Genomic DNA, 13522 nt, shown 5'->3' on the forward strand with positions numbered 1-13522 from the left:
GATAACACCTTTGTTATTCAGTATAACTGATACTCTTTCTGGCATAGGCAAACATGTAAACACATTACTTGAATTCCTTGGATATGCAAACTAGCTCAGAGTCTCTTTCATAGACTTCCGCTTCTTATGCAAACTAGCTTCTTCTCTGGAAACACTGGCACATCATCTGGGGGCCTCTCCTCAGCTTTCTTTAAAATAAGCTACAACAAAATCCAGGCTGATTCCTTCTACTACTACTAATCATTTCTATAATGCTACTAGATGTATGCAGCGCTGTACACATTATATGCATGTACTTTCTCTGTCCCTAGTGGGCTCACAATCTAAGGTTTGTTTTTTTCTTGTACCTGGGTCAACGGAGGGTTAAGTGATTTGCCAAGGGTCACAAGGATTTGCAGTACAAATTGGACCTGGTTCTCCAGGACCTCAGTCCACTGCACTAATCTCCTAGCTTCCTATCCTCTAGGTCATTTAGGGCAATGCCCCCTTCCACCGGCAAAGTGGTCTTCTCAGTCACTGCCATAACCAAGGAGTCCACCCTGTGAAGCTGCAATTTATCTTTCTCCTCCAGAACTAACTAGAGATGAGCCATGGTCTTCCCACTCTCAGCCCCACGTCCGGTGAGACCCATTCTGAATGTATGGATATATCGGGAAGGCCATAGAAGGACCTCTAAGCCCCCTCATGAACCAGGAAGATGGAACTCCTGACACCGAAGCAGAGTACTCCTCAATAGAAAGCACTGCCAGTGTCTCGGAAATAAAAGTACTGAGCTCCTCTTTACGAACAACCTCAATACTTTTGGATCATCCCCTTCCTTAGGAGAGAACTCTCCCTCCTCTAACTGATCCTTCAACAATAGCTCTTCTTTAGAAGACTTTATTTCAGAGAGAATCTCAGCTAAACATTGCTTAAGGTCTTTAGAGAGACACCACTTAGCAGGCGCCACCTGAGTATCCGTGAGAGACAGTGAGGAATCAGAGTCTGAGGGAAAAAGAGGCACCAGTGACACATGGCAGTGAGGGCCTTTGCTGGATTGCCGGGCTGAATGACATTCCCCCTTCTTCCGAGCAGAAGATGGAGCCTTGCTCATATTAAAACCAACTTCCTCAAAAAAAGATTAGAAAATAAAGTCAGCTATCAGCAGGGATGGACAGGATGAAGCTATTAATGAGCAGGTAAGTACGGGAGCAAAAGATCTAGGTAGCCATTCGACACTGTAATGTCACTTCCTACTTTAATCCTTTATTAAGGTGGGTTACAGCAGCAAAACGTTACAATACATACGCTCTCTAAGTTGGAGCTACCTACCTCTGCTTAAATGGAAGCAATTTTATCAAATAAATAATGCAAAACATTTCACAATCTGCATATGAATCAAAGCTACCCAAATTACCAACAGACGTTTGGGTGATCAAAGCCCTCAAGTAAGTGAAGCATTAAGTACCTCTACACAAGAAAGAAAAAGAGGCAATGGAAAGAAGTATACGAATACTCCTAGTATGGGAAATTAAGTTTTGAAGCTAGAGGTTGTGATGGAAGAGGCTGATTTGGATTTAGTGGGCATCACAGAGACATGATTCACAGAGAACCCTGACTGGGATATAGTTATACCAGGGTATAATCTGTTCAGGAAAGACAGGGTAGTAAGAAAGGGAGAGGGAGTAGCTTTATATGTTAAAGATAATATTAAAGCCACACAATTGCAGGACCTACACCTGTGCAGTGGCGTACCAAGGGGGGGGGGGGCGGTGGGGGCGGTCCGCCCCGGGTGCACCCCTCAATCTGTCACATCCTCAACCTCTCTCTCTCCACTGCTACTGTCCCTGACACCTTCAAGCACACTGTAGTCACACCACTTCTCAAAAAACCATCACTAGACCCCACCTGTCCCTCCAACTACCGTCCCATCTCTCTTCTACCCTTCCTCTCCAAATTACTTGAACGTGCTGTCCACAGCCACTGCCTTGATTTCCTCTCCTCTCAGGCCTTCCTCGATCCGCTCCAATCCGGCTTTCGCCCACTACACTCGACAGAAACAGCACTCTCCAAAGTCTGTAATGATTTGTTCCTTGCCAAATCCAAAGGTCACTATTCCATCCTCATCCTCCTCGGCCAATCTGCCGCCTTTGACACTGTCAATCATAATTTACTTCTTGACACACTGTCCTCATTCGGGTTCCAGGGCTCTGTCCTCTCCTGGTTCTCTTCTTATCTTTCCCAACGCACCTTCAGAGTATATTCTAATGGCTCTTCTTCCACCCCCATCCCGCTCTCTGTTGGGGTTCCTCAAGGTTCTGTCCTTGGACCGCTTCTTTTCTCGATCTACACCTCTTCCCTGGGCTCGCTGATCTCATCACATGGTTTCCAGTACCATCTCTATGCTGATGACACCCAGCTTTATCTCTCCACTCCCGACATCACGGTCGAAACCCAGGCCAAAGTTTCGGCCTGCCTTTCAGACATCGCTGCCTGGATGTCCAACCGGCATCTGAAACTGAACATGGCAAAGACTGAGCTCCTTGTCTTTCCACCCAAACCCTCTTCTCCTCTTCCCCCACTTTCCGTCTGTGTTGACAACGCCCTCATCCTCCCTGTCGCTTCAGCCCGCAATCTCGGAGTCATCTTCGACTCCTCCCTCTCCTTCTCTGCCCATATCCAGCAGACAGCTAAGACCTGTTGTTGCTTCTTCCTCTATAATATTAGCAAAATTCGTCCATTCCTCTCTGAACAGACCACCCGAACCCTCGTCCACTCGCTCATCACCTCTCGTCTTGACTATTGCAACCTTCTTCTCACTGGCCTCCCGCTTAACCATCTATCCCCCCTTCAATCTGTCCAAAATCCTGCCGCACATCTTATCTACCGCGTGAACCGATACTCTCATATCACCCCTCTCCTCAAGTCACTTCACTGGCTCCCGATCTGCTACCGTATACAGTTCAAGCTTCTCCTTTTAACCTTCAAATGCACTCAATCTGCAGCCCCCCAGTACCTCTCTACACTCCTCTCCCCGTATGTTCCCACCCGTAACCTCCGCTCTCAGGACAAATCACTCCTATCTGTACCCTTCTCCACCACCGCCAACTCCAGACTCCGCCCCTTCTGCCTCGCATCACCATATGCCTGGAACAGCCTTCCCGAGCCCATACGTCATGCGCCCTCCCTGCCCATCTTCAAGTCCTTACTCAAAGCCCATCACTTCTCCCTTGCTTTTGGCGCATAACCACCTTCCCCACTCATGATACCTACACTGACTACATAGTTTGTAACCTTTAGATTGTAAGCTCTTTTGAGCAGGGACGGTCCTTCCCTATGTTAAACTTGTACAGCTCTGCGTAACCCTGGCAGCGCTATAGAAATGCTAAGTAGTAGTAGTAGTGCACGCTACTGGGGGGTGCCGCGGTGCGCGCCTGTCAGCTGCGAGTTCAAATCGCTACACTAAAGTCTCTCGTTCGCTGCAGCTCCCTCCCTCTGCCCCGGAACAGGTTACTTCCTGTTCCGGGGCAGAGGGAGGGAGCTGCAGCGAACGAGAGACTTTAGTGTAGCGATTTGAACTCGCAGCCGACAGGCGCGCGCCGCGGCACCCCCCCCCTAGCGGTGTGCACCCGTGGGGGGGGTGTCACTTCGCCGGGGGGGGGGGCGCATCGGCGATCCGCCCCGGGTGTCATCGACGCTAGGAACGCCACTGCACCTGTGTGTCAATTTGGAAAGAGGGAATGGAAAATATATTTACATTGGTGTGGTACACAGGCTTCCTTCACAGACAAAAGAAATGGACAGAGATTTAACTGAAGACATTCAAAATATAGCTGTGAAAAGGAAAGTACTACCAATAGGTGATTTTAATATACCAGATATTGATTGGTAAAGTAAGATTTGCTTCTTTGTAGATAATACCAAAATTTGCAATAGGATAGACACCCCTGATGGTGTGAATAACATGAGGAAGGACCTAGCGAAGCTTGAAGAAGTCTGTTATTGAGATGGACATGGGGGACATCACTGTTTGCCTCGGGATTGGTAGCATGGAAAGTTGCTACTAATTGGGTTTCTGCCAGGTACTTGTGACCTGGATTGGCCACTGTAGGAAGCAGCATACTGGGCTAGATGGACCATTGGTCTGACCCAGTATGACCACATCAGATACGACGGGAGAAGCAGAGATAGCCTCATCTGCCCACACCTGGAAGTCTAAACAAGATCTTTTAGGAGCTGGAGGAGCAGCAGGGTGAGAAACTGAAGTACGTTGCAGTAACTCTGACTGTCCATGCTTCAGTACAAACTCGAGAAAACAAAGATCCCAATGCAGCTGAATGCTCTGTTGAGCCCTGAGGCTGTAAAATGGTAGCTGTGCTCTGTGTGTGATCAGACAGAGACTGCTGCTCATTGCCAGCTGGCCCCGACATAATGGCACATGTTCCCGCTGTCCTGCATCAAACTGCGCACTGGCCCTGCCGGAGAGCCTGAAAACCCCTGCATATTCAGATGCTACACCAAATCTGAAGATGTGCTGCCGACCGTTTCTTTAGTGTCCCATGGGACTCCCGTCTTGCACGTACTTTAACATACCGATGCCGGCTGGTGGGTCCCACAGTGGGAACACCACTTAACTGCCTCTGTGGGAGTTGCCTTTTACCAGGCCCGCTGAGGAGGGGGGGGGGGGGGGCAAAATTCCCCGGGTCCGGGCCTCCAAGGGGGCCCAGCGCCAGGGTTTCTCTCTCTCTCCTGCTCCTGATGGGACCCGGGTGATCGTGTCCTTATAAGAGCAGGAGAGAGAAAACTCCGGTGCCGGGCCCCACCTTGGAAGCTGGGGAGGACCCAGATGAGCAAACACAGCAGGACCTCTGGTTTGGCTGGCGGGGGACCCTCCCAGCTGGTGGGGGTCCCACTGCTGCTCTTTGCCGCATTGCTTGCCAAGTGGCTGCTTTTCATCTCAGACCGCTCATGCTCGGTTTTGAAACTGAGCATGTGCGACGTAAGAGAAAAAGCAGCCACAGGGGCAGGCAATGTGGCAGAGGAAAGAGCAGTGCTGGAGGAAGAAAGACCTCTTCTGCTGGCGGGCCTCAGGATCCCCGCCAGCCAAGGTATTCCAGTTCCGGCGGGCAGGCAGCGATCCTGGAAGGGCAGCAGTGATCCTGGGGGGGGGTGGGGGGTAGCAGCAGCAGTAATCCTGAGGGGTGGTGGCACTGCCCCAGGCCCAGCTCAGTCTCTTGGCGGCCCTGCCTTTCACCCTGACTGTCACAAGTGCAGCTGAAAAGTGTGTCCATCCACCAACTGGAGATAGAAAATACTGAGAAGCTATACTGAATGCCAAGAAAGATGTCTCAGCTCAGTTTTCAGTTCTCTATTTCCATCTGCTGGTTGATGGACACAACTACCTACAGGTTCTGGAAATAGTGAGAACCTATGTAATGGAAATGCCAGTTTTCAGATATCCAAAAAAGAATAACCACCAAATTCTCACAGTGCATTATTTATGGTATCTGCCCTCCACTTGCTTGAATTGTTTAGAGATCTATTTCTTTGACATTATCTTTCATTTTCTTTTTTTTTTATGAACACAATTATTCTGTTAATCTTGTTTTTTTTATTTCTGAAAATTCTATCTATGCCTTACAGCAAATGATATAACAACACAGAGAAGGTTCAAAGCACAAAACAAAGTCCAAAAAACAGAAAAGGCACCAAGAGCCTTCAAAATCAGACAAAGCCTTTAATTCCATAACATGGATCAGTCTAGTACTGTAATGCATCAATCTTGGGTCAATGATGTACAAGGTTGATGTATTACAGTATGGCAATACTTATGTAGGGTAAGCATATTAAATTTTTTTGCCTGAGGTGCCACTTAGGTTAGATTTTATATATTAGTTCCAATCAAAGTGAAACTAGGAAATTGGAAAGAAATAAATAAGGAACAAACAAAATCAGAAATACCAGAAAAAACAACACCAATAATAGCCCACATGTTGGGGACTTAACGTAAGGAAGTGAAAGGAATTATTGGAACAAGGAGAAAAGGAAAACAATCCAACACTTAGCTACCAACATTATACAAAATCCCAACAGATTCCTAATGTCCATATCACCATTAACTTTTTTTATTTAAAGCAAACCTTTCCAAATACACAAGATCCTGAAACATTTGGAGCATTTAAATCATTGTTTTCAAGTTTCAAGTGCAAAACTTCACTGTACTTTAGTAAAAAAAAAAAAAAGCCCCATATGTCTATAAAATAGCTCAATAACGTCTATTTCTTTTTTTTTATAAGTTTTTATTGAATAAAGATCAAACATACAAGTGTAAATGCAAATATTCAGTCGGATACGTTCCAACTTAGTAGTGTAACATCTTCAGAATAGCTTTAACCAACTGTTTATATCCCCCTTTCCCACCATCCCCCCTCCCCTCTCTCCCTCCTATTGAATTGTCAAGGTAGAGTCCGGTTGTGCCAACCACTCCGTGTATGGATCCCAAACTCGATGATATGGTAGCAGGCGACCTAGTCGCATAGCAGTCAACTTAGACATCAGCAGAATATTGTCCAGTTTCCGCAGGATCGTCTTTAATCCCGGTAGAGTCTGTTGCTTCAATGCCGCCGCCAGCACTAGTTTGCTGGCCACCAATATCTGAGTGGCCAATTGATGCGCGTATTTTTTGCTGCCCTGAAGTCTTATGTGTAGCAAGCAATGGTCCATTATCATGGGAAAAGCAATTTTTGTTATACTAGCAATCAATTTCAAAACCCTCGTCCAATACTGTTGAGCCTGTGGGCAAGCCCACCAGATATGGACCATATCGCCCTCCATACCACATTGACGCCAGCAGAGAGCTTACCCCCCTCTTAAACATCTTGGCTAGTCTCTGTGGTGTATAATACCAACAATATAATATTTTATAGCCATTTTCTACTAAAGCATTAGAGACTGACACTTTAAGTAAAGATGTAAACACCCTTTCCCACATATGATATTCATAAGTTACCCCCAGTATTTTCCCCCACTTTTGTGTATAGTGCAGGATGGGCTGTGACTGTAAAAGGAGTGCTTTATACAACCTAGATATCCCTCCTCTTCCTCCTCCTCCAGCCAATGCCCGCTCTAATTGTGTTTCCTCCATGCTCAGCTCTTCTTTTGTACGTCGCAAAATAAAATCTCTTAATTGGCAAAATTGGAAGGCATTGGAGGCAGGAATCCCATATTCCTCCTGCACTTCCTCGAAAGTAAGAAGTTCCCCATCCTCCCACATTTGACCCAGTTCCCATAGACCTCTCTGTTCCCAATTCCTAAAACATTGGTCGGAGGATCCCGGGCCAAATCCTGGCGCGTATCTAATTGTCATATGTAAGAAAAATGTGCGCCCTTGGAAGAAACTGGTGCGGATTTTGCTCCATATGGTAACTGGACACCCCCACAATTGGAGGGGCCTCCTTTATTATCTCTTTTAGCTCTCTATCAGGTAGCCATGGTATAGCTTTCAACGGATAGGACTTACACCAAGACTGCTCCATAGCGTTCCAGGCCTTCGCTCTCCCATTGTGCCACTCAGCTAGTATGCGAAGGTGGGCCGCTCTATAGTAAAGCAAGAACGAAGGTACTCCCATCCCCCCATGTGCTCGTGGCTGATGCATTACTGACCTGCGTACCCGTGGTGGCTTACGCTTCCAAATGAAGGAGAAGACCCTTCGCTGCAGGCCTCTGAAAAATTTTTCGGGTAACGAGATCGGGATCGCCATGAATAAGTATAACATTTTGGGCAATAGAATCATTTTAACCGCACTGTCCGCCCCATCCATGAAATCGTTAAGCCCTCCCATTTATCCAACTCCAAAAAAGCTCCCGTACTTTTGCTGGGAAGTTGGCCTCATATAGGCCCTCCCACCATTTTGTTATATTTACTCCTAGATATTTGATAGATTTGGATACCCACCGATAGGGGAAGTGAACTCGCATCTCCTCTACTTGATCTGCTGGTATAGTAATATTTAATGCTTCTGATTTTTCTATATTAACTTTGAATCCAGCCACCCAGCTATAATCCCGCAGGGCCGCCCCTATAATTGGAAGTGACATGGTGGGGTCTGTCAGTGTGAGAAGAATATCATCCGCAAACAACAATATCCGGGTCTCTATTGGTCCCAACCTCAATCCCCTGATGTCCGGATGTGATCTAATATAGGCTACCAATGGTTCCACCACCTCGTCTCAGTAGGAATGTGGGCGACTGGCTCCCATTGACCCTAACCGATGCTGTGGGTGCCCTATACAACAGGGATAGCCAATGCAAGTAATCCCCGGAAATACCCGCCCTCTTCAAGGTTGCAAATAAGAATGGCCAGTGCACCCTCTCGAATGCCTTTTCTGCGTCTAGTGAAATTATACAGAGTGGGAGTTTTTTAGTATTAGCATACTGAATAAGGTGGAGTGTCCTACAGATATTATCAAACGTCTGGCGCTTCCGTACAAACCCCGCTTGATCTTCGTGAATTAGTTGTGGGAGGTACTGCTGCAGGCGAGCTGCCAATATAGATGTGAAGATTTTATAGTCCACCCCCAATAGAGAGATGGGCTAATAGGAGCTGCTCAGCTGGGGGTCTCTGCCTGGCTTGGGCAAGACTATGATATTCGCTAGATGCCAAGTCTCTGGCAGGGACTCCCTCTTGCCTAAATCATTAAATACCCTCCACAACATAGGGGCCACGAGAGTTCCAAAGGTTTTGTAAAACTTATTAGTAAATCCGTCGGGTCCCGGGGCCTTATTAGGCGCCAGCTCCTTAATAGCATGTATTACCTCTTCCAGCTCGATTGGCCTGGAAAGCCTATCCTGTGCGCCTTTCGCAAGAGTTGGCAAGTGGACCCGATCTAAGAAAGCAGTGATCTCCACCTCCTCTGGATTAATATCTGGGGTATAAAGTCTCTCGTAATAACGCTTAAAGATTGCTTGTATGGCCCCCGGATCTGTGGTGCTATCTCCTTTTTCATCTTTTAAGCGGAGAACATGCTTTCTATTTGCCTGATGTTTTAATTTATGTGCTAAGAGCCTACTAGCTTTATTGCCAAACTCGAAGTGTGTCTGGCGTACCCTTTGTAGCTGCTCTGAAATATCCATCAGTTGAAGTTCGCGAATCTCTTGTCTAAGTTTATGAGCTTGGTCTAGTAAATTTTGTGTGGGGCCTCCCGGGCCCTGTCTGCGGATTAATTTCTCCACCTGTGCTAATCTCCTGCACCCAAATTCCTCTGCCTGGGTTTTTTCCCTGCGGATATGAGCTTTTAACGCAATAAAGTGGCCCCTCATGACCGCCTTAAAGCCCTCCCAAAGCAACCCTGGAGAGACCTCCCCATTGTCATTAAATTGGATGTATTCTTTAATAAGCCGTTCAAATTGGAGCACATGGGTCACCTCAGCCAGCAATGCCTCATCCAATCTCCACTGTGGAGCAGTCTGTCGCCCCTCTGAGGTCCTCAGCACGAGAATGACCGGGCTATGGTCTGACCACGTGCGTGGCTCAATGCGCTGGTCCTGATATTTCCCATGACAGTCGTGTCCCCCGGCCAGAAATCAATGCGGGAAAAAGAATTGTAGACCGAAGACAAATATGTATAGTCTCGTTGGGTGGGATGGGCCTGCCTCCAAATGTCCCCCAGGTGCCACTTAGCCAAAAAAGTTTGAAGTGACTCTCGTCCCCGGCGGGCATAATTTACTGATGGGGAGGAGTTGTCCAACTGTGGATCAGGGGTAATGTTAAAATCACCGCCTACTAGTACCTGCCCCTCCCCGTGTGTCAAAAGTATCTGATCTAGGCGATGGAAGAATTCCCCATGATCCTCATTGGGCCCATATACATTCACTATAGTGTACTTTTGTGTCCCCAGTTGTATAGTTATCAAAAGAAATCGGCCACCCTTGTCCCTAATAACCTTTTGAAACTGCCACGAGCGAGAGTCATTGAGTGCCACCATGACCCCCTTGCTTTTGGAGCCCAGGGTGTTTGATGCATAGAAAATATGTGGATATTGGCGATGCCTGCACAGCCCCTCATATTGCTTATTTAAGTGGGTCTCCTGAATCAGGGCTATGTCTATTTTTAAGCAAGTCAGCTCCCTAAACAGAAGCTGCCTCTTCATAGGCACATTTAAGCCTCTGACATTCAGGAGCCAATAACGTCTATTTCAACTTCCAATCTAGGTGACCTATTATAAAATTACCATCACTGTTTGTTGAAATGAGGTTAATCTTTATGAAAATCCCTGACTTCTATAAGCAAATTAGTTCCATTACCACATAAAGCTCACCTTTATGAATCTAGCTTCACAAACAGAAGTATCAACATGTGAATCACATTCCTCATTCTCAGTAGCAATATTAATTCCAGTTGAGCAGTGGATATCCTCCAGCTGATTACTGCAGCATTGTTCTTGAGCAATTCTGTCAATAGAAATGAAACACCAACAAGCTTCTTTAGGTATATATGTGCAAATATGATTCTTTAGGTATATATGTGCAAATATGAAAACTGTTGGCTTTTACACACACATACTTGTTTCACTAAATTTCACGTAAACATATTTATATAATGCAAGCTGTTCATCCATCCTGATTCTTCTTGGTAATAGCTGCCATGATCCTGTGATTGACTCTGTGCTGTTTTTCATTTTGTATAGATCATCTTTGTAAAACTAATATTAAAAACATGCTCTGAACATCCAGTGTACATGAAGATCTATGGACCAAAACTGAAACTAGATTTTGGGGAGCTATGATGTTTATATATGCAGATTTTCACATACAAAAATCAGTAGTATTTTTTAGGGCTGAATTTCTGATGTAGGCTGTGAATATTGTAAGGCTGTTAATAGCTATTCTGCATGCTGTTGTAGATTTTTTAATTTGTAATTTTTCAGTTTGTGTTTTGTAATTCTTATCTTTTCATTACTTTTAATTATTTTTAGGGTTACATTTTGATTAAAATTTGTAATTGTGCAATTAACAGTATGTTATTTATTTAGTTTTGTTCCCACTGCAGCTCCTTGTGCCTCCGGGCAATGGAGGGTTAAGTGACTTCCTCAGAGTCACAACGAGCTGCAGTGGGAACAAAACCAAATAAATAACATACCTTTAATCATGCGATTAATCATGATTATATTTTAATCTAAATGCGGCCCTAGTATTTTTACTGCAACTTTCCATTCTAGACCAAGTTTTCTCTCACTTGTTTCTGCTGCCTACAAGTAGCAAGATATAAATAGTTTATGGGCTGTCATAAGTGTGACAGTTTGAATGGCAAACCCTAAACAAGGTAAGGCTGACAGTGCCACCCCTGGCCATCCTAAGGCGGTGGAGGGTTAAGTGCAGGGGTGTGCTGGTAAATTGTTAACAGGGGGCTCTCTCTCGCCAGCAAAGTAAAAGAGAATTCAGGAGGGGCCCAAGCCCACATTTTGGGATCCATTTGTTAAAGTAGCCATGGAGAACCAGCTCCCAAAATTCTTAAAAACTTAACAAACGGCTCTCAAGAACCTGTGAGAGCCTGCTCCAGCACACCACTGGTTAAGTGGCTTGCCTAAGGCCACAGCTGCTGATGTGGGACTTGAACCTGGGCTCTCTAGCTCCTAGCCCATTGCTCTAGACATTAGGCTAGTCCTCCATGCCTCTAAACCATGTTAGAGATCAGATAATTTTTTGCATCAATGATATCATGTATCAGTGCATAGGAATAGATCCAATTATTTTCAGATTTGTTATACTTTTCGTCAAAATCCTCAATTTTCTTTACTAAAATAAAAACTAAAACATTAAGGGCCCTGTTCACTAAGCCGCTCTAGAGGTGCATTCGCCTTTTTAGTGCACGCTAAGCAGCATGTCCGTCGCAGAGATGACCAAAGTTCACGGGGGCGTGTCGAAGGCGTAGTGAAGGCGGGACTGGGGCGTGCTTAAGAGATGGGTGTCCTCGGCCGATAATGGAAAAAAGAAGGGAGTCCCTGACGAACATTTGGCCGACTTTAATTGGTCCTTTTTTGTTTACGACCGAGTCTCAAAAAGGTGCCCCAACTGACCAGATGACCACTGGAGGGAAACGGGGATGACCTCCCCTTACCCCCCTATGGTCACTAACCCCCTCCCACCCTAAAAAAAAAAATTTTAATATTTTTTGCCAGCCTCAAATGTCATACCCAGCTCCCTGACAGCAGTATGCAGGTCCCTGGAACAGTTGTAGTGGGTGCAGTGTACTTCAGGCAGGCGGACCTGGGGAGGGGGGGGGGGGGCTCAGCACCCAAGGTAAGGGAGCTATGCACCTGGGACCAATTTGTGAAGTCCACTGCAGTGCCCCCTAGGTTGCCCGGTTGGTGTCCTGGCATGTGAGGGGGACCAGTGCACTACGAATGCTGGCTCCTCCCACAACCAAAGGGCTTGGATTTGGACGTTTTTGACATAGACGTCCTCGGTTTCCATTATGGCCGAAAACTGGGGCCGACCATCTCTAAGGGCGCCCATCTCTAAGGTCGACATAAATGTTGAGATTTGGGTGTCCCTGACCGTATTATCGAAATGAAAGATGGACACCCATCCTGTTTCAATAATATTGGTTTCCCCGCCCCTTCGCTGGGACGTCCTTAGAGATGGGTGCCCTTAGAGATGGTCAGCCCCGTTCGATTATGCCCCTCTATGTTACTATGTAACTCTCCCATCTTATTTTTTAGGCTTCTAGCATTTGTATAGAGGCACTGTAAGCATTGCTGAAACCTCTCTACTGGCATTTTCTAAATGTCCTGTTTCAACAGTATCCTTCCAGGATACTCCACACCGAACCAAGCGCTCCTGGGCGACTGTTGGTTCCACACCCCCCCCCCCCCCATTCTAGTTTAAAAGCTGCTCTATCTACTTTTTAGAAGTTAGCACTAGCAGCCTGTTTCCATCCCAGTTAAGGTGGAGCTGATCCATTCGGAACAGTCTCCTCCTTTCCCAGAATGTCACCTTATTCCTAACAAATCTAAATCCCTCATCCCTGCACCATCATCTCAACCACGCATTGAGACTTCGGAGTTCTGCCTACCTTTTGGGTCCTGCGCATGGAAAGGGGAGCATTTCTGCAAATGTGATCCTGAAGGATCTGGACTTTCTACCTAAGAGCCTAAATTTAGCTTCCAGAACCTCTCTCTCACATTTTCCTATGTCATTGGTACCCACATGTACCAAGACAGCCGGCTCCTCCCCAGCACTATCTAAGATCCTGTCTAGGTAACATCTGAGGTCCGCCACCTTCACACCAGGCAGGCAAGTCACCAAGCGATCCTCACATCCACCAACCATCTATATGCCTAATGATCGAATCACCAACTACAACAGCTGTCCTAACCCTTCCCTCCTGTGCAGAACTTACAGACATATCCTTGGTGCGAGAGGATAGTGCAATCCCCTGGTGGGCACGTCCTGGCTACAGCAGTACTTCCTACTTCACCAGGGTGATGCTCTCCTTCCCTCCTCCAAGGCAGAACAGGGGCTACCAGAGTGGAGGTGGGATTT

General features: G+C 46.4%; 1 protein-coding gene across 5 annotated transcripts in view; it reads right to left on the reverse strand.

Moving 5' to 3' along the window:
• The window catches only part of FBLN1 (fibulin 1), a 1130965-nt gene that overhangs the window by 957301 nt on the left and 160142 nt on the right, over nucleotides 1-13522 (reverse strand). For all 5 annotated transcript variants that reach the window (XR_003943425.1, XR_003943426.1, XR_003943427.1 and 2 more), the window contains exon 3: nucleotides 10297-10429. Coding sequence is in view for 1 of the 5 variants with exons in the window: in XM_030215291.1 (XP_030071151.1) it covers nucleotides 10297-10429 (133 nt within the window). In the remaining 4 variants the exon portion in view is untranslated. The remainder of the gene's footprint in view (nucleotides 1-10296; nucleotides 10430-13522) is intronic.

Source organism: Microcaecilia unicolor, chromosome 9 (genome assembly GCF_901765095.1).
Source record: "Microcaecilia unicolor chromosome 9, aMicUni1.1, whole genome shotgun sequence".
Classification (NCBI taxonomy): Eukaryota; Metazoa; Chordata; class Amphibia; order Gymnophiona; family Siphonopidae; genus Microcaecilia; species Microcaecilia unicolor.